Genomic DNA, 21,954 nt, shown 5'->3' on the forward strand with positions numbered 1-21,954 from the left:
CTCAGGCCAGCAGGTTCATCTCCAGATTTCTTGAGAAAAGGAGTTTAAAAAACAAAGGCAGCACGCAGCACGTATTCCCTGAATGCACCCTTTGCCTTGCACTTGCTGGACAGCCTAAGACAAACGCTAGGTTTTTGCATTTAATATGCCTTAATAGATTTTATTCTATCAGTTCATCCTGCCCTTTTCTGAACCCATAAAAACACCCTGGGGCAACAATTTCCATGACTTACTGTGTCAAGAGCCTGTTCTTTTGGTTTGTTTTGGACCTGCCACTTATTACCTTAATCTGACACTCCTTTGTTTTCTTACTGGGAGGGCCAGTGAATAATACTTACTGTTAACTTTTGCATGCTATTTACTGCTTTAAATCTACAGAGAAAGAGGAACAGACTTTTCCATTACTCCTTCTCCCTCAATGTCCCACAGGGGAAAGATCCAGAATGAAGAAAGTCAGTTGGTTCCTCATACTGAAGTTATTCTGTGGCTGCAATAATCCCTACCATTCTTTTCTAGGCCTCTTCCAGTTGTACTGCATCTTATTTTAATTTTTTATGAGATGAGGGAGTCACTGCAGTCCAAAAGAGTGCATAGATTGGTTCAATGGCATATCAATGCCTTCTGCTTTATTTTTCATTCTCTTTTTGAAGATTCCCAGCACTTGATTTGCTTTGACTGCTGTGCAGCCTTGAGCTGACACTTTCATTACAACATTCTATTGTAATTCCAAGATCACTTCCACCACCAGCTCATCAGTGGAGTAGCAGGTATTACAATATACACATTGAGATCTAAGAAAAAGCAGCTTTTAAAAGGCACTGCCTATTTTACCAATTTCTCTAGATTACCATCTATATTGTCTATTTTCAAACCAGACTGCCTATTTTACCAGTTTCTCTTTCATATCTGAAAGAGCTCTCTCTACACAGCATTTTCATTTTCTGCTAATAAGACCAGCACATCAAGACACTGACAGATTCCAACTGCTTTTTCAGAACTAATTTAAATTTTGGAGTTTCAATTTAGTTGAAAAAAGGAACTGCAAGTATTTCTGTTACTCAGAGTCTCAAGACATGTGGGCACAGCTTTTGTTCACATGCCTAAATCAAATCCACTTACTCTTTCCCATAGTTGCTTCTCCTCTAGCTGCATCAGCATGTCCAGGATGTATGTCATATGGGCTGGGCCACTGAGATCTAGGATTTCCTCATTTATTGCCACATCATCAGGCCACTCAGCTAACAAGGATGCCAGCACATGCCTGGCATACAGAACTGCAATTGCCTCATTGACACGATACAGGTAGTCCCTGACAGCCTTTTTACTCCTGGAGTCCAGCTCCTTGTGCAGGAGAATGGAGCTCTTGGTGCGTCGCTGCTTGGCATAGCTGAGCTGCAGGTCACTCTCTGTGTTGGTGATGAGCTTCTGGGCAACAGGATTGGTTTCTTCTGTTGCTTTATCACAGAGTACAGGTTTTGACTGCAAGAAAAGAAATGCAAGTTGGAAAACAGGCTGCCAATAATTTACTGCCTTATGTTTAGATATCTGACCGGTATATCTGCAAGCTGAATTTACAAATTAATTTGTCAAAAACCTCACAGAAGTGGGATCTCTCATACAGCTACAGAACTCCTGAGAAACATTGTTTATGTCTACACACCTCACTACACACTGATGCATTTGTGGCAACAGCAGTTAGAACTCTAACCAGAAGTGTGAACTGAAGCTCACCTACAGAGGTAAAGCCACCAAGTACCCTGAAACGAGGCAAGCTGGGAGGGACTTTTGGAGATCACTTGCTCCAAATTTGACTTAAGGCTGAGATAACTTCAAAATCAGGGCTTTGTCCAGTCATGGGTATTTCACAGCCTCTGTATAAGCTGTTGAAAGGCTTATTTTTTTTCCTTTTAATTATGTGAAACTGCTTCAGGAAGCTCCTTCCCCTTTGCTATGCAACTGTTAAACAACTGTGCTGGTGACACCACACAGCCAGGAGTGAGCCCTCAAAATAAAAAGAGCTGTGGGACCTTTTTATTAAATGCAAAACCTAAAGCTTGCAAGTGTAGTGTCTACAAGATAGATTCATTGTTTCCTTGTTCTGCTGAACTTACTGTTAGATAACAATGATATGCTAAAGCAGTAGCATGGCATAAGCTTACAGCAATGAGATACAATCTCTCTTGTGTAAGGGGAGGAAATTACAGCCTGCAATCACAATTTGTTCTCCTGATCTGAGAATCAAGTTCTTTCACTTCCTTAAGGAAGGAATAACAAGGAAGAAATACTTGCTTCTTGTACCTGCTCATTCATTTTGACATAAAACACTGATAACAGATTATTTCAGATGTATAAAAAAAAATCTCAGGCTTGAATGCCAAAATTCATTATTTTCCAACTGTTCCTTTTTGTAGAGGTGTCCATACCAAACAGGGTAAGATGATCATATCTGTGTCCACTGCCTTGGAGCTCTGCTCCTCCAGCCTCAGGCGTTTGCTGGGCTGCCACTTCTGAGCCAGCGTCCGGATCCTCTCATCCGTTGTGATCACATCCCCATCAAACCTTCACAGAGGCAAAAGAAAATCAAAAACACACAACTGTGTTTCCGAAGTAATGCCAACTCAATTAGGGCAATTAAATGCAAATTAAATCTTCCCACCTTCTGTTTTGGGAAGATTAAACACTGCCTATTTTTATCATGTTAACTGTTCCCCTGTTTTAACAAGCCAAAGGATTTAAATGTTACAAAATCACTCATTTCTGTGAGAACATGGTGTCTCTGTGAGATGCTGTGAGTACCAGAAGCCACATGTGAGCTCTTGACTTTTCCTCAGTTCACAGAATTCAGAGCTTCATATGGGAGCTACCACATAGAAAAGAGCATGTGATGTGTTTCAGAAGATGGTGACTTGCTTCCATAAATACTTCTTAGCAGGAGTTTATTTCCTTACTTTTTCACACATGAAAAACAAATCTTATCCTTGGAAGAATTTCTATCCAGCACTGAGAGGAGTTTAGATTTTCACCCACCACTTTCTCTGCTGGACCCAGAATTTCACATACCTCTTTTGAACTTCCAGGAAAAAAGATTCTGTTCTTTTCATCTGCAGCTCATACATGGCTCGAAGAATGTGGAGAGGTGCATTAAGTGCATCGTGTGTCATCTGAGCAAGGAGCAAAAAGAAATTTAAAAACCCCTAAAAACACATTAGAGTGGAAAAGGAAAGACTGAATTTCTATAAGGATGACCTATGCATTATTTCCCACTTTGTAGGTAGAGAATTAATGAACTTGGTATTTGGACTAATAATAATGAGAAGCAATTTAGCAAAACACTGTATGATGATTTTGTAGTATTCATTACCATAGTTCTAGTTTATTTTCTTTAAAGAATGATGCACTGAAATCACAGACCCACACCCTATAAATTTAAAAGGAAAACAACCATATGAATTACCAAATGTTTTATGCAACAAGCAAATGCATAATTTGCACATTTACCCAAAAGAAGGTAAACTAATTTAAATACCAGGAAGCATATTTTGGTGGCTTCATCCAGGCCCTCCAGAGGATCAAGTTTGTTCTGCTCTAAGTCAACAGGACCAACAAGAGGCTGCTCCACATCCTGATCTTGTTCCCTGTCTTCCAATTCAGTATCCTCCTGTTCAGCCAGGGAACTGATATCTTGCTTTGAGGAATACAGCATTATTGACAAAATCTACAAAGAAAAGAATATGGTGTGACAGCTGTAGGTATTATTAGTTTATTTGCAATCAGCACCTTAGAAGAACATTATGAGACCTGGACAGCGCTTAACTCAAGCTATTTTACAAAGAAGCACACCTAAAAATAAAAAGAAACAACCCCAAAACACAAAATGAAACAATCTCTCACTTCACTAATGAGTTACACCTTCCATGCTGCTGCACAGACAACTTCATTGATTAGCTGAAAGTGCAAAGGAAGTTGAAAAAGTAATTATTTAACCATTTTAGTGCATCAAAGATTTGAAGATTCCAAGACAAAAACAGAGCAAAGGTGGCCATCACCAGAATGCCAGTGATGCCCCTACACACCCTTCTCCTTTGAAAACAGCCCTTTGGCTTCATCACAGTCCTAAAAATGAATTAACACAACTCCTGCCTAAGATAAAACATAACTAATAGCTGAACCACACTTATCTTTCAATTAACAACCACTGTGAAAGAATATGCTCATGTGTGCATTGATCTCCCCACCTGCACTGCAGCAAAACCTTGTGCAAGTCATGCTTTTCTTTGAGATTATTTTCTAAATTGATGAATGGAATTTTAAATAACAGACTAAATAAAATCCATACAACAATCTGAGTAGGTGAATAATGTCTCATTTATTTTTTTCCAAATAAAATCGGATTAGTGAAAATCAGCTCCTGCTTTAATGAATTTAGTCTATTAGCCACAGGATTATGATGGGCAGAAGGAGGCAGATTCAGGGATATAGGGATACAGTTAAGTGAACATTTTTTCAGAGACTAATTAGAGATAATCTTGAGTCCCCAGGAGGGCAGTGTACTGCCATAACCTTTCATGCCACCATGTGAAGCCTGACTTTTTACAAAATGTCACTTTTCTTACCTCCAGGTCTCGGAGAAGCCATGTCTTACTGAAGCCAGTTCCTTTGCTACACTTCTTCACTAGAAGTTTGAGTAAACCAGACTGAAGAAAGGCAGACTGGATCTCCTTAAAGCCATGAATCTGCACACACAGACACACACACAAATAACTAAAAAAGGAATAATGCATCACAGTGCTTGTGAGATCTTGTCACACAGCCTTGGGTGAATTTCCTGCCCAGATGAACTACACTGGGAATCCTTTCCTTTCATTCCCTAAAATAAAAATCCCCACTTCAAATCCCTTAAGGGTATCATCTATGACGTGCACAGTGGTAACTGAGAATCTGTTTTGATCTGACACTCCAAAAAAAGAAAAATTTCCTCTTCAAAGACTTCAAGAGTGAGAAAAGTGAGCTTCACTCCATAAAATGTTATCTCTAGGAATTTCTTCCTGAGCTCTCCTGAATGGCTGGCCCCTACAGAGAAGAAGCAAAACAACTTCCAGCTCAGACTCACAAAAGCTATTTAAAGCCCAGCAACATTTCCAACACCCTACAGACTGGGAATAAAGGGATCCAGCTGTGACAGAAATGCCCTTGTGGTAATTCCCCAGTGTGCTCAGTCAATACCCAAATTCTTGCAGCACAGGGTAAAACATGACTTTTTATTTCTCTATCATAGTCTGTGATAGGTACCTTCAGAGTTCTGTAAAGCCCCTTCAGAGCCAGTGACAAGACCCAAGTTGTTTCCACTGCCTCAGCATAGCTGCTGTCCATGCTGGTCTGCAGGAGGTGGGTGGAGATGAGGACAAAGTGCTGCAGGTACTGTCTCAGCTGGGTGTGGGAATCACTGCCTTCTTGCCCACATTTCTGAATCAACTGATAGTCTTTCACTACAAGAGAGAAAAAACACAATTCACATCAAAATGTTGTAGAGTCATCTCTTAGTAGATATGAGTAGGTTCAGACATGAGACATCTTTACATTGATCATGTTATAATAAAGGTCTTATACAAAAATTATCTCATATTCCCTGAACAGTCAAAAAAGTATTTCATTTTTCAGTACAAGTTAAAAATCCCCAGGTCACTTTTGGCAACAGCACATATTTGCACATTAGCAGTACAGCATGCAAAGTAGCTCACATTGTATTTTACAATTAAAATGGGGAAAATTCTAACCTGCAATTGATATGATGAAATAAATACTGCTGATCTTACTGTTTAAAATGTCAACAGTTAAACAAAAAGAAAAGCTTTTATATTCAAATATTCCTTTAATATCAAAAAGCTGTTTAGTCTGTTGATTTTTCCAAATGTCTTTTACACAGATTCAGTAGTCAAATCTTAGGACAACCTTTTGCTTTATTAACTTCATTATATTAGGTCATACAAAGAGAAAAGCCCTTGCTCCTAAAAAACCCAACTAATCTGTTATATATTAGATGTTTCACTTAGTCTCAAATTTTAGGGATATCCAAACTGTTTTTAAATTAGCAATTGTTCTAAAACATTAAGCACAGGCTTGTAAAGAGTAAGACACAAGCACTACATAAATCTTGAAACAGAAATAACTGCTTCATCTTCATCAAAAGCCTATTTCTGAGATTTCTCAATTAACTAAATGGTCTCAGCAACTTTCTAAGTACTTTTCTGAATAAATTTAATTGAAGTATTTACTGTAGAAGCTTCACAATTTGGCAGTGACCTGCAAGCAGAATTTGGTAACCTATGAGCAGAAAGTCAGGCAACTTACTAATAATGGAATTCAAACTCTGCATACCTGCACAGTAGTCTAGTTAACATTTGCTTTTGGGTATCTGTAACAAACTGTAAGGAAATACTCTGTGATTCTCTGATAAAACAAAAATGTCACAGAACCTGTTTTTCTCTTTCGGGTTTTGATGTCTACAACCACTGCCCTGTTTTTCTCAGTGAAGTGCTTCAGGATAATCACATTATGAGGCTCATTAGCATTGTCCATGTACACAGAACGAGTGCCCATGCACAGCACCTGAAATGGCAGCAGAACTTCAATTAGGATTTGGAATACTTATTTACAAATACACAGCCATGTCTTATACTGGTTACATTTGCTTATTCTTGCTATTGTATTTTTTAGCTGAACCACTGCTTGATGCTTGGTATTTGCTGGTCTTTAGAAAATGGAAGTCTATAAAAGAAATGTCTACAACAACGAACTTAATGTTACACAGGCAATGTGTCAGTTATGAACATCAAGATGGAGAATGGATTGTTTTGCTTGTACAAAAGTCCTTTTAGATACTGAAACAAATGAAGCTGGTTTGCTTGTAGCAGTTATAAGCAGGATCCAAAGAAATGTCAGGCAAAACCAGCTCATTATTTTTCATCAGATCAACATTAATTATACACAAGTAGAAAGATGTGAACTGTGACACACAACAGGTTTTGAGAGTTTATAAAGGTTGCCCCCCCATTGATGGAATCTGTAGTATTTAGAAAGAGATACCTAAAAGCTTTAACCAATTCTGTTTCCTTTAGGACTGACAGGCCACTCACCTCAGGAAAGCCAACGAGCACCAACAAAGTGAAGATGTTGGTGTGCTTTAGCTGGAAGGGCAGCTGCTTGATGCAGTGGTCAGTGAAAGCAGCAAGGACAGGGTGCCACTGCGCAGAGGCGTTCAGGGAGCGCAGGATGTCTGCCATGGAGCTCGCCCAGTCCAGCCCCACACGGCTGCAAAGCAAGAGCAGGCTGCATCAGGAGGGCTCACTGCACGCTCACCTGGAGCTATTCCTCCTCACACAGCATATCACTGCTAATCTGTCACTGCTGCAGCTTGCCATTTACTACAGAACTGTTTTTTCCAAATTTTTAAAAGCTTTCATGCCAGCTGACACCTGAATTCTGCTTTGTTTTCCATAGAGGAGAAATACTATTGTGTTTTCTGAGAGGGTCTACAGTCCCAAATCAAAGTGTGCTTGAATATTGCCACTGTTAACTCTGAATTTTAGTTTAGAACTCAGAAGTTTCTGTTTGCATGGCAGCAAAGTTTATTTCCCATGTATGTGACCACCTGCTCACTCTCTGTCTCACACAAATAACCTACAGGAACTGGTCTCTTACACTAAAATTAGTTTTTGAGAAAATCCTTCCCCTCAGCTTATGCTCCGGATATTCTGCCTTTAATTTCACATGCTTTCCTATTTGTTTATAAACCTCCCTGTAAAACACAGCTACAATTAAAAGTAAGTCACATTTAACAGGCATGTCATGAATCTCAGAATGCTTGAGAACTTTCTCAGGATCTTCAAAATCTGTCCCTCACTGCTGTTTCCAGTGCAATTTTACTTAGTGTAAAATTGTACTGGAGGTGTAAAAAACCTCTCTCTCAACTACTCTTACACAGAAGGGCGAGATCCAGAACTCAGCACTGGTGATAGTGATGTGACACACTCTCCTCCTTTCCCAAGTTATACAAGAGATTTGTAACAATGTGAGAGAATGAATGTCACACAAAAATAAGGACTGTATTTTTGATTTTCCTCATAGTTTCCAAACCTCACTTCCTCCTCCATGACATGCTGTGTAGGTAAGCACAGGAAATTAGGCCACTCTTCAGCAGCCAGCCTTCTTGTGGAAGGAAATTAGGATTCCCACTGCTACAAAGGCTGCAGATGCTAAGCCCCTTCAATGACCAAGGTACAGGTTTAAATACCTTCATATTAAAAAGCCTCTATGCACAAGGCATACATGAAAGAAAATTACTATTCAGCAGAGATTAATTAATTGGATTAAGGTAAGAAGCACCTGTCTAAACACACAGCTCCCAGACTGAACAGAAGATGAGTTGTCTTCCATCCTTCTGGCACTGTAGACCCATCTCCTGGTACAAACAAATTATGTTTGGCTGAAAGGATTTTAGTCACAGCAGCATCCACTTCTGCAGGCATAAGCCTGAGGATTAACTGGCCCAGGAGTCCCAAGGTTAAATGATAAGTTTCATTCAGGTGGCCAGCATTTGAGATTACAACATGAAACATCAGTGGAAGTATTTGTTCCAGGTTGATCAGAGACATAGTGAAGCCCTGCAGAGAGAGAAAAATCTCAGTGAAGCAGGGAAAGGAAACAAGATTTTTAGTCAAAATCAGCATATGAAAAGCTTCTGTTCTGAAGGTCTTTCAAATGGGACAGATGGAATGAGAAACTACATTCCTACTTTGGTTATTGGCCTGTTAGAGCGACCCAACATGTGAAGCTAAATTGAAGATTTAAACAATGCTAAACAGTTAAGACTCTACTTCACAGATACATTAAAATCCCCTTCCCTCTCCCCCCATCCAGGAACAAGCCCTTATATTCCTTAGTGATGTCAATGTCTGAAGACATTCTAATTCACATTTCATAACATGTAAACAACATGGCCCATATCCCACATTTAATTCCTATGAATTTTATTCGTGTTATTTGTGCACATACAAAAAACCCCAGATGGAAGTAAAAAGAACTAACTGATTTGAAAGGTGGTAACATAGCTGCCAGCAACCCCAAAATCCTCTTCTGAGAGCATTCAGCAAAAACTTGCTCCTGGCTAGGTATTAAAACTTTCTCTGTTGGTTTTTGGGTTGAATCCTCCAAGACAGAGTCACCTGTTTTGTAAATAAAAACAAAATAAGGAAATACCTTAAATGACATTAAAAATAAATAAGTGATAACTTAATTTTTATAATCCAAATCTAAAAATAAATAGAAATGATAAAAAATAATCATTACAATTTGAATATAAAGCTTTGTAAAAGTCTGTGGAAACAGAAGGTAAAGAAATTTATACCATCTAGTAAAACATATATAGGACAGTGCTAGACAGATCCATTTAACTTTCGAAATTCTTACAATCCCAGTCTTTAACAGGATAAGACACTTATTTTCTGGTTCCAAGTGCATCAGAACACACTAGTGTTGTGTTAGACCAACAGGGACTGTTATCTCCATAGATGGATAAATACTTGTGGAAATCTACTCTGATTTCCAGACTCCTTTAAACAGACTGCAAGGCACTTGTTCAAAGCACTGTCTGGCAGGTTTGCACAAAGGAGACACAGACATTTGAAAATATGCAAAACTGGATTAGGAATAAAAAGGACAGCTGTTTGCAGATGAGTAGATATTTCTGTGACAGGGAAAATAAGAAAATATTTTTTACCTGTTGCAGGAGCATTCCCATCCACAGACAAGTCTGACTCTTGTCTCACAACAGCTTCCTTTGCAGAGACAGCTTTGATTTCATTTTCTTGTTTTCCTACTTTATCTTCTGCAGGAGACTGGATTTCCTTGCGAGTATCTCTTTTCCCCTAAAAATAAAACAGAAGTACTGAAATATTAAAACAAAATGTAATACCTGCAGAAGCAAGCATGGAAAGAATTCAGTCATGTGCACTTGACAAACATTTTTTCTTGAGTATCAAAATCTTCTACTGAAGAATTTCTTGATATATTCATGTCTTAAACTTCCATAAAATTAAATTATGTTCTTTTATTTTGCTCATATCTCCCTGCATGAAATTACTACACTATAATAGTTTTAAACACTGCATAAAACTGTAGGAAACTCATACTAATACTCAGCACTGCTAACAACCAGGGGAAATGAAAGCTCGTTCACAAAGAACAAGACATGCCCCTCTCCTGCAGCACTTTTGTGAAAATCAGCTCAGAGCAAGAAGATTTTGATCAGCCAGACCTAATGAAAAAACAACTGTCCCCTTTCCCCCCCAGTTTTTATTTATAAATGAAATAATTACTATCCCTTATCTCAGTCCCACATTCAGAACAGGATGTGATGAAGATGTTTAATATCAGATCACATGTCTGGTGTCAGGGGTTCTGGAGGTAACAGGTACTTACACTACGATGCACCAAAGAGCCTGTGCTGCGTTTCTCATCTCTTCCCTTCCCTGCTCTATCACCAGGATGACTTTTTGGAGCACTGTCTGTGGGAGGACTGCCTGAAACACTGCCATTCTCTGAGGTGGACTCATCTTCTGGTAACATGCAGAGAAGAGCTAAATTTTTCAGTCCTGGGAGCAAAAACATTATGGAAGTTATTTAGCTGTTGAGTGGCAAGACAGACAAAAAGCAGAACTGAAACACTTTAAAAGAGAACAGCAAACTTCTTACACAATTCTTTTGAACATTAACTTCATCAAAAACATGTTTTCTATCAAGCTCATATAATTATGTAGTTCCAATAAATACCAGTGATGGACAGATGGTGACATCTTTGACCTCAAAGATGCAATTGGGGTAGATGTTTTAAATTAAGAAAACAGTAGAGTGTTAATTATGAGGAGCAAATGACATTTGTCTTATTTTTCAATCTTCTGACTACTTGCACAATAGTATTGTATAACAAGATTGTAAACAGATTAATTAATGAGTAAATATTTGGTGGTGGTATTGCAGTTGTACTAGAGCTGCTCACAAAAACTACCAGCAAACTTATTTGAATTTTAGTCTAAAATTTTTGATACATTCAAAATGGGTCCCTATTGTACAACCCTATTTTCTGTAGTAGATCTTTGTTCACAGAAACCCCCATTTCCAGAAAAATGAACACCACTGCCAGAAATTTATACTATAAACACAGCTAAAAATCTCTTCCCTTGAGATGCAGAACAAAAAACTTTTTCCATCAAGTTATTTGCTGTCCTTCAGCTGTCAGTGATACATTACTGAAAGAACATGAAGCTGTATTGACTGATCCCTTTACAACAGCTAAGATGGAAAAAAAAACAACCAGAGACTTGCCAAGTTGTGTCCAATGTTTATGTAAGCATAAAATTAGTTTTCTCAAGCACTCTATTTTCCATGTTCCAGCGACCCTGAATGACACTTGTTCTACATTTGCTTTCTACATAAACAGTTATTCTCAGTGAAGTACACAGTAGCTTCCCCTTTCCTTTGGAAACTTTCAAGTAAGTAACCACAGACATTTCTGACACTTGTAGAAAGCATTGTTCAGAGCAGGAGGAGCTGACTCACCTTTTCCGTGCTGTGCTTTCATCAGGCAGTCCCCAATGAGCTGAATGCATTGATGCTGCAGAACTCTGGCATGACTGACAACCTGGGGATCCAGCTTCTCTCCTTCTGCTTCCTCCCCATTTGCCAGATCTGCACTGTAGAGGGTCAAGGCAGCAAAGAGCAGCCAGGAGTAGTTGTGGACGTAGGGCTGGATGAGGCGCTGGCGGTCACTGATGCGGATGGTCACCATGGGATACACCGTGATGCTGTGGGTGGGCAGGTGGCTGGAAGGACAAGGGACACCATTTAGGAATGCAGCTTTTGGTTTGCTGCTAACCAACACAGTCAGTCAGTCAACACAGAACGCCTTCACAGGAAACCACTTAAAACCCAACACATTCCAGAGGTTCAAACTGTGGGCCTGGTTTTTATGACTTCTGGTGTCAAGCAATGAAAACTGTTGTTTTCCACAGTAGGGATTGTCTCTCCTATCCTGTCATACATGACTGGTAACTCCTTCTGCAGCTTTCCTAGCCACATCCAGAAAACAATTGCTGCCAAGTGACTTCAGTTTGAGGCAGGTTTCCTGACATTTTTGCCAAACTGGTCCTGTCTTTGTTTCCCCAAAGGACACCAAGGGGATGTTCAGATGTCAGACACAGCTTCATAGGAAGCACCATGAGAATGACTGATTGTATTTAGCTACTAAATACTGTCTTTCTGCCACATGGGGGAAAGCAAATCACATTTTTAATACCTGTCAGAGTATTTCTTTGCATGATAGCATCCATAGCAAAGGTCAAAGTCATCACAAACATTGCAGTTCATTCTCCGACCTATGATAACTCCTTGGCAGTGATCACAGGCATATTCCATATTCACCATTTCGTGGTCATCCTCATGCCCTTCAGGTTTAACTCCACCTGTAAATAAAGACTTCCCTATAAATCTTTCTGACACAGGACTTCTCCTAATTTCAAGTTCACATTCATACTGGGGAAAGAACAGTTAAACATTTCCAAAGAACTGAGAAGAAAAGTGTTTGACTTTATTTTGTGTATAGTTGTCCTAGATTGCAGCCCCATGTGGCTGGGGGTGCCTATTCTATTGCCATTTGTTAGAGGTGGGGCAGTTATCTTCTGTTCTTTGGGCAGTTTTCTTTATCTCTCCCACAGCCAATCCTCCCTCCAGGAGATCTCTTCTGTTCATGGCCACTGAGTGTCCCTGCATGGCTGAGAAAATTCCATCATCCATGGGGAGATGCTCTGCCCAGGGGAGGAGCCAAGCATTCCTACCTGGATCCAATCTGACCTGGGAACAGCACAGCAGCCTTTGCCCCCTGCATTCCCAGAGGAGCAGCTTCCTTCCCCCTGCATTCCCAGAGGAGCAGCTTTCTTCCCTCTGCATTCCCAGAGGAGCAGCTTTCTTCCCCCTGCATTCCCAGAGGAGCCCAGGCCCATCTCCCCCAGCCCTGGAGCTCCAGAGGAAAACTCCCCCCTTGTGCAGGATCCTGCTCCAGCAGAAGCACAGCTGGCACTGCAGGAGGGCTGAGCCCCCCTGGGATGGGACTGTGGCACCTCCGTGACCCACAGGGGGACAGGGCTGCTCTGACTCTGCCAGTGTTGTTTTGTATTACTACATTTTTCTATTTTTATTTTCTTCCCTAATAAAGAACTGTTATTCCTATTCCCATATCTTTGCCTGAAAGCCCCTGAATTTCAAAAATCATAATAATTCAGAGGGAAGGGGTTTACATTTTCTATTTAAAGGAATGCTCCTGCCTTCCTTAGCAGACACCTGTCTTTTCAAACCAAGACAATAATTTACAAGATACTGTTTTGGCTTCAAATACAGGGTTTTGGGGGGTTATTTAATGGCTCTTACCAAGGAAACAAGTTTTACAGAGATCCATGTCGTTGCACTGCAGACAGCGGTAGCGGTGCCACGGCGCGATTTCATCACAGCCGTTACAGGAAATGTCTACGTTCAACAGGTCACAGTAACGAGCAACAAACATGTGCATCTACAGCAATAAACCAACACAATTTACTTGAGTATTATTTTCTGACTTTGAGAAAGCTTCAGACAGGAGGCAGAACATTTCCCCTGCCAAAAATGAATGGCACTATTTTAATAATTTTAGGCTCTTGAAAGTCTACAGAGATCCAACTAAGAGAAATTAATTATAAACCAGACATCTTTCTGCCCTTTAGGCTTTTAAAGATCTCTTATTTATCCTTTCTGCAGGTAAATATACAAAACATGAGGTCACCTTTCTCTGCTTCTCTGGGTCAGCTTGAGCTATCTTTTCATACCAGGTCTCAAACATTACATCCTGACATTCATCCATCCATTCACAGTTTTGCTTGTAGTCTGCAATTTCATCTTCTTCACTCCACTGACTAAAAGAAAAACAAGCTTAAAATTAAGTTTGAATGCTAACAGGCTTTCCTTTAATACAGCTTTACTTTTAATGAAGAACAAAGTGCTATATATGCTAATAAAAACAGAATTGTGAGAATCCCATTCACTTGGTCAATAAATGACCATACAGACAGCTGCTTCTTGCTTCTGTGATATGTTCTTAAATACATATGGGGACCATAATGCAAAAATCAGGAAAATCTACTCTTATAAAACAGCTTTTGGAATGCTAGCAGATCAGACATTTTAATTTTTTTTGGCCTTCACATTTGTTCATGTGCAAGTTCAACTACTTTACAATTGTCATATGAAGGTGTTAAAAACGTTTGATTTTCTTTAAGGCAAAACACAATATTATATACCTTCTGCTACACTGCTGAACAAGCAAAGTGTTCCAGTAGTAATCAGGTTAAACTTAAAATTCCAATAGTTTTTGTACCAGCAAAACAAAATTTGCAATACTTCAGATAAGCCCTTAGATACTGATCAGAATTCTGCCAAACTTGTTAACAGTACCCTTACTGCTCGTTCCAGCTCGAAGTTCAGGAACCTTTCTGGGTAAAATGGAATCAGCATTTAGCAGCGTGTGAAAGCTGCATTCCTCCTGACTCACCAAATGACACTGTCATGGATGCTGATGTTCTCCTGTGATGTTGTCATGAGGAGATGTGGCAGCTGGATCTCAACAAAGAAGGAAAGATCACTGGGCTCCCAGCTCATATCCAAGAGGTGCAGGAGAGCTGTCTGCACACAGGATAAGGCAGGAAGCAACGACCTAAATAAAAACAAAAGACATTAAAACATGGCAGCTCTAAAGCTGACCTAAAGTTGAAAGATTTAGAGTTTAAATTGTGTGTGGAGAGGAAGGGTAGAAAAACCCCTGAACACTGCTTTTCAGGCTTTACTATGCATTAAAGTAACTCTGTGGCAGGAACTCAGGTTTATCACAGTATTCAACTTACGCAATTTAGGAAGCACAGACTATGGAATTTGAAAGAAGGACAGTTTTTCTTCTGGATTCAGGTAAGATCATGCTAATGGTGTTGCCTGAGCATTAGGAAGAGGGTTTGTCTCTTCTCTACAGTACAGCACTTTCTTGGTATTTGCAATAAATTATTCTGTTTGAAACCTTTTTGCCATTTTCACTTGAAACTGAACAAAGGACTTGGAAGTTATTGTCAGAGAGACTGACATTATAGACATAAATTCTCATTTCTCTTTGACACCTGGCTATAAATCCTCCAAATTCTAACCAGAATGTTGCCAAAACATGAGTTTTAACATTAAAGCATGGCTGCAGAATTGCCATGCTTCTTGTGGCATTACCCTTGCCCAAGTATTCCATGATAAATTTGCTATTTCTAGTATTTTACTACTAAGCTTCAGAGACACACTGCAGAATTGTAACTACAAAATGCAGTAAGTCAAGTTTTAAACACCAATAAGTTTTTGTGCCTTTCTTTATTCCTTTAGTAATAAAAAGACAACTTGGCATTTTTGATCACAAGATCAAGGTTCCTCATTAATTCTGTAAATAATTGAAAGTACAGACAAAATTAATGAAGACATTAAATGACAAATAGTAAATTACAAGGGAGGAGGTGTGAAGGAATGCAAAAAAAAATCAAATAAATAAAGCAAGCAATGTACTGTACCTGTCATTAATTGTACTAAATCCTTTCACAGAATTTACCAGGAACAAAACAAGCTGATAGTATGACTCTCGAATCTCTTTGTGTAGCTCAGCACCACAGCCTTCCAAATTTCCAAAGTAGCTGCAAATTAAAGAGTCATTTTAGTAGCCTAGAATTCACTGTGATGTTTTAGGTAGCATGATTTGTGCAAATTTTACAAACAGGCTCTTTTTAACCCTTCTTCACAAGTGTGAAAGATGTTAGTTTTATTTAAAAATACAGTCTAGAAGATTCAAACAAAAATTAAAGAATCCTGTACCAGAAATCAGAAATAGAAAAGGCAAAGAAAATATTCTCACAGCATTAAGAAGAGAACATTCATTTAAATTAAAAAGTTGCTTTATGAAAATCTAATCAAGATCTTAAAGGAAATCAGAGCATTGCAAGATGACCACAGAAAGCTCCTGACAAGTGAGAAGCCAAGAAACAGAGTTGTGACAGCACTGGCCAGACATAACATAGAAATCCGAGCTAAACATGTTCATGGCATGAACAGCTGTGCAACTATGTCCCACTTGAAAATAATTATTAATTTTTGGTTTTGTTTTTTTTTTTTAACGAAGAACACCAGATATACCTACTAGCCTGAAAACTCTAACCTCAAGTCTTATTTTTATTATCCACATGCATTAAAAAGCAGAACTTTCTAATCTTGTCAGTATACATGCTGAAGGAACACAAGAACTAAGACAGTAAATCACAAGGCAGAGATTTGCCTAAATAATTACTTACTTTGTAAAATCTTTCTGACAGGCTAGAAGTTCTAGGAGAAAAAGTACACAGGGTGGGTTAAAGCAGTGTGGCTGCCCAAGCGAGTCCAGGCACTGGCGGATGGTCTTGAGCACTTCCATAATACTCTGTCCTTGGGATTTTCTCAAAGCAAGAACCTTTAAAACACTGTAAGCAAAAAATATCAGTGAAAACCTCAAAATACTGTGCTTAAAACAACATAAATAAAAGAATAATTCAAGAAGTGCTTGACTAGTTACTTCTGCTTCGTATCTGAATTTTCAGCTGTATTTCAGTGTATTGGTTGGAGTAATAAAAGCTTCGAACAGAATTCAGCTCTTCCTGCACCACTCCATGTTTGAGAGCCCAAAATACACAAGCTGAGAGCTGGAAATCTCTCTTCTGATTTATGTTTTCAGAATACCAGGTAATTTAATGAGAGATGCAACTTGTCTCTATTTGGTACAAAGGATTGGTAATAGTGATACGCTGTGGCTTTGCTTTTACAGATAAAAAGCAAAATACCTCTGGCAAACACATCTGAGGAAGCAAGACAATAAATTGCCAAGTGACTGTTTTTTTACACTCTGTTCTATGTGATAGAAACAAATGAAATTAAATAGTACTCTCTGAGTCCCTACATCCTTGTGAATAACTGAAGCTTGATACATAAGTCTGACAACTGAAAACAAAATATTCTGCCATATTGTCTCGCTGCTAAAATATTTTATTCCACCTGAAGAGGTGCGAAGACAAGCTTCTGTATATTATAACTGACAACATTTTCAATTTGCTTACCTTTCATGTGAAAGTGATTGATCCTTAATAAAGTCTAATATGTTCTTCAAAACAGGATATTTTTCCTTCACAGTAGGCACAGGTTTTGGCTCTTCCATTGATCTGAAGGACAGCAGCCTCAGTCTTCCACGGCTGAGCTGAGACTTCCGGGTAGGAGTGGAAGGAGGGGATGACACATCTTCTTGCTGTGAAACTGTATTCTCAACAGGCTTACTATGACATGCAGCTGCAGCTTCTGCTTGGTGGAGGTCTGGAATTTGTTTAACTTTTGGATCAGACTGTGATGCTTGAACCCTCTCTTTTGAAACAGGGTGAATTCCTGCACTGGACGACACTGATGGTGCTGCCTGGAAGTCCATGTCCACAGCTGATCCTTGTCTTTGGCACTGATCACTCACATACTGCTGGGGATCATCCATGTCTTGGGCTTCCAAACTGTCTGAGGCAGAATCTTTTGTCTTTGCTCTTATGGGCAAAAAATTCAGTAACAAAAGGCTCTTCTGCACACAGAGTTTTGCTGCAGCATAAAAATTGAAAGAGTTAAAATCACAACAATAGAACAACAAATTTGCTGTCTTAGGTTAGGAAGAAAGTGATTTATCTTATTTCTTCTCAGTCAAGACATCTAGAAAACACTGGTTTTCTTGTTATATTGATCATGATGCTACCAGTTGCTTAAGTTCAGATTTCTAAATACTAAATCTGAATAACCACACTGAACCATATGAAGTACAGAAGAGTCAGTAAGAACATATTTTCTTCTAATAACAATCAGCTGCTGTTCTAACATCAGTTAAATATGGTAAGAAGTATCTACAAAAACAGATGAACTTAAGTTCAGAACCAGGTGACCTGAGTGAAAGGTCACCCCCTGCAGAACTTTCTTACTGTTTTCTGCAAAGGATAGCAGAATATAATCCCAGAATATTAATCCAACGTACACTAGGTTATCTCTTAAGGTATGAAAAACTAATCCCAGTTACTAACTTACCTTTCACAGCAAAAATAATGCCTTCAGGTTTACAATGCTTTCCTAAGCTACCTGGAATGCTCAAACATACAAGGCAACACTCACCAAGAGTTTCTGGGTTCATCTCACTTGCTTCTGTGTTCTGCTTCTCCTCAGCATCATTTCCCCTCCCCATCAGTGATTTCTGCTTCATTTCCAACTGTAGACAGGATGTTAATATAGTTAAAATATGATTCTCTCTGTGCCTCTATACAGCAAGGCAGGATGAAGACTGTAATGCTTAAAAGGAATTTAATCTCAGGAATAGATGACTGTAGTTACTATTCCCAGCTGCAGAGCAAACCACCCAGGAACCTAAAGGAGCAGCACCTGAACTGTCAGAGCAGTAACAGCCTCACCCCAAGCTCCTTGAACTTTGTAGGCTGAGGCCATTCCCTGTCTTGTAATTTGATGTGCACCAGTCCTCCAAGGAAAAGAAGGCTTCTCATTAACCCCCAGCACTCAGGAAAATGTAGACATCTAGTTGTGAGATAAAGTTCTCCAAAAATATGTCACCCCCCTAGCAAGCTCTGTCAGATGCAAACATCACCTGTCATACAATGGGTAAAGGCAATTAATCATCTTAACATGCATCTGCACCCATTGTAACTCCAGTACATCAACCTGCCAGGAATTCTTAGGCAGAAAAGAGGAGGCAGAAAGTCACAAGACAATGGAATGATGTTTAAGACACGCTTCTTTCTATGATATACCTCAAAAGAACTAGTCCAACTGCAATATAAGAATCTTTCTAATTTAAAACATAAATTCTTACTAAAAAATAGCAAAAATGTAATTGATTTTCAGTCGAATTCGGTCCTAACTACTCATGAGGACAACATCTGGGGCTGAAGGAAGGAGAGGAGTGTAAGGATGCAATTAAAAATTTGAGTCAAAAGTTTCAAAGTTAACCTATGTTCCTTCTAAGTTAATATGGTTGATGGAGAATAACTGAAGGAAAAACTGTTCTGCCCTACTCCTTAACATTGCACTGTACAGTACTGAAGTAAATTACATTAATAGAGATCCTCCTGAGTGTTCTTACCATCCATATTCTAATGGAATCAGCCAGGGAATATACTTGTGCAAACTCATCACTCAAAGGCACCTTGCCGCCACTGTTGACTGGAAATGAGAGAAAGAAGAGAGCCCTGTTTATTTACAGCTCCATTTTATACAACTGCTTAACCAAAGTTATGCTACAGCTCTCCCTTCATCTCTTAGTCAACACTTGGAATTTTACCTGTAAGAAAAATAGAGAATAAACCTGCCAACTTTCATATGCCATAAATACACAAACTGCACCTTGACTGATTCATTTACAAAGTTAGTTTATGAGTATCTTCCTCATCTCTTCCCAAAATTGCTGCCTGAAGCCATGGAAAATAAAATCCTCCCCTATGCATGCAATAACACTGATGTAGACTTATCAGAATGATCAACAAATGCTTAGTAGTAACTTAAAGCTCTATAGATGTATTTGTTTTCTCTACTGTTTTACACTATGAATTTCTGGAATGGACTTTCAAAACCAATTTGCAAAAATTAAAAACCTGACAAATCAGTTTCTATTCAAACTGCCCTGACAATAACTATGGAGAAAAAGATATCCAGTCTTCCCTCTTTTATTCTCCCTTTCTATTTTTTCTCCTGTATTCTTTTCAGCATCCCTGCTCCAAACTTCCCATACCACAGGTGAACACAGGTCCTGAAATTATTCTGCCCCAGCAGGACCAGCAGATGAAGATACTGACAGAACAGTGGGATGGATTTCTCAAACACTCATTAATATTTGCCCAGTTCTCAATGTCACTCAGAAAATTAGCTCAATTATCAGACATAGACAAAATTACTAAAGGCAGCAACCACATTAGTCATTGCATCAGTCTTTGTGTCAGTCATTTTTACTCATAACTTCACAGCTCAAAAAATAGCTTAATCATTCTATGAAAATGTAAAATGTTTCGTGTCAAAATTATGACAAAATTGAAATCCTTCAAAACCAAGTAACATCTTATTATCCAATACTTCAAATATATCAATGAACTTAGTGGAAAGATGCTGTAAGTTAAAAAGTTGTTCATTTTACCTACTGAAAAATACATGAATTATAATACAATGGCCTGTAAATTAAAAGCAAAATATTATCTTCTACTGGGAAAAAAATTCTGAGGATGGCAGGGCTGATTTCCACAGAATGGTATTTTTGGAGATAATTCACACCTCCTCCAACCCCAACAGTTAATAACAGAAATTGCTGCTGGCTTTTTAGAAAAGGTACAATATAGAAAATGATCCAAGAACCTCTAATAACTGGAGCCACACTGTTCTGAATTAAAGCCCCAGAGGACATCTCTACACTCTTTAGGTATAGCTTTACAGAATAAGAGCTTCTGATGATTATTATTTTACCGGTGCCCTGAAGACAAAAATATATGTTAATAAAAAATAAACACTCTAGAGAGAAAGCTTACCTAGTCTGCCTAAATTATACCTTTCTAGAGAACATCTTCCCTAAATTGCCCCACTAAACTGATTTTTAAATGTTATAAACTCAGCTGTAAGAGAGCCTTTTACAAACTGTAAGTCTTCATTATTAAGATAATCTAATAATATTAGAGTTACCATATTTTTGAAGCTTCTCAAATAAATCTGGAGTGAGATACACCAAAGCAGCAAATGTTGAGTTCACAGCTTGATCAACAGTAGGACCAGCAACTATATCTGTCTTTGGGGTCTGTTTTTTACATGCCTGTATAAGTCCTTTGAAAAGTTCAGATTTTTGCCCACTGAAGTCCTGGGCAGGATCTGATTTTGCAAAGTCGATAAGAAAGTTACGGCAGACGTCGTGGGGCGAGCTCCGAGCCTGCAGAGAAGGGACAACACATCAACACTGGCTGAGAGAAAACAGTGAGCTGCAAAGTCAACTTGCAGTTTGTCACTGCAGCTGAGCACACTGATCAACAAAAGACATCCCTGCACAAGGTGGGGAGTGAATTAGATGATCTCTGAAGGTCTCTCCAAACCATTTGATGATTCCATGAAAATGGAAACTAATAAAGGGCACAGAACAACAGTTTCTTTCCTCCTTGGTATTTGAATCCAGCAGCACAAATGTTTAGTCTAGCACAGCAGCATGAGCTTAAGGGCATCCCAACTCCATAAAGCCAATGAACCTGTGTGATCCACAGGGATTTCATGCCAAGGGAACACAAGCAGTGGATGAGTACCTCTTTTTTGTCTTGGTGCTTGGCACTGGTTTGCCTGGCTCCCGGGAGTGCCTCAGGACACAGCTGATGCCTGAAGACAGGTTTCCACAGAGGAGAATTAAGAACCGAGGTTACTTTCAAAGGAGGCAAGTCTGCTTCACTACCTAATTCTGCAAGAAATTCAGAACAGATCCTTCAGTTACTAAGTAATTTTCTTCATTTTTACAGATTATTAAAAATAATAAACTTTAAACATCTAGTCAGGAAATAAACCTGACAACAAACTCACAACAAAACGTTAATGCAAATAGACTGAACAAGTAATTCAACAATGTTCTGTATTTTTCTAACATGGTACAGAAAACTGATGTACCCTTTCATTAATGGCAGCATCAATATCTTACTTCATAGTGAACAATGTTACAATATGGAAGGACTTTAAATCAAATATTTTCATTGTTTTATAACTACAGCAATTTTCTGATTTAAAAGAGTTTAA

General features: G+C 38.8%; 1 protein-coding gene across 1 annotated transcript in view; it reads right to left on the reverse strand.

Moving 5' to 3' along the window:
* Positions 1–21,954, reverse strand: part of ZZEF1 (zinc finger ZZ-type and EF-hand domain containing 1) — a 56,900-nt gene that overhangs the window by 9,634 nt on the left and 25,312 nt on the right. Inside the window, exons 25-48 of the mRNA XM_021550823.4 lie at positions 21,477–21,625; positions 20,872–21,112; positions 19,292–19,371; positions 18,313–18,406; positions 17,238–17,754; positions 16,443–16,607; positions 15,672–15,791; positions 14,630–14,791; positions 13,865–13,994; positions 13,477–13,615; positions 12,350–12,515; positions 11,614–11,876; positions 10,477–10,649; positions 9,776–9,923; positions 9,085–9,221; positions 8,383–8,660; positions 7,134–7,308; positions 6,474–6,606; positions 5,290–5,486; positions 4,614–4,733; positions 3,527–3,715; positions 3,061–3,161; positions 2,424–2,559; positions 1,120–1,479 (exon numbers count right to left, since the gene is read on the reverse strand). Coding sequence (XP_021406498.1) covers positions 1,120–1,479; positions 2,424–2,559; positions 3,061–3,161; positions 3,527–3,715; positions 4,614–4,733; positions 5,290–5,486; positions 6,474–6,606; positions 7,134–7,308; positions 8,383–8,660; positions 9,085–9,221; positions 9,776–9,923; positions 10,477–10,649; positions 11,614–11,876; positions 12,350–12,515; positions 13,477–13,615; positions 13,865–13,994; positions 14,630–14,791; positions 15,672–15,791; positions 16,443–16,607; positions 17,238–17,754; positions 18,313–18,406; positions 19,292–19,371; positions 20,872–21,112; positions 21,477–21,625 — 4,373 coding nt within the window. The remainder of the gene's footprint in view (positions 1–1,119; positions 1,480–2,423; positions 2,560–3,060; positions 3,162–3,526; positions 3,716–4,613; positions 4,734–5,289; positions 5,487–6,473; positions 6,607–7,133; positions 7,309–8,382; positions 8,661–9,084; positions 9,222–9,775; positions 9,924–10,476; positions 10,650–11,613; positions 11,877–12,349; positions 12,516–13,476; positions 13,616–13,864; positions 13,995–14,629; positions 14,792–15,671; positions 15,792–16,442; positions 16,608–17,237; positions 17,755–18,312; positions 18,407–19,291; positions 19,372–20,871; positions 21,113–21,476; positions 21,626–21,954) is intronic.

The sequence above is a fragment of the Lonchura striata genome, chromosome 19, assembly GCF_050655825.1.
Source record: "Lonchura striata isolate lonStrDom1 chromosome 19, ASM5065582v1, whole genome shotgun sequence".
In the NCBI taxonomy this organism is placed as follows: Eukaryota; Metazoa; Chordata; class Aves; order Passeriformes; family Estrildidae; genus Lonchura; species Lonchura striata.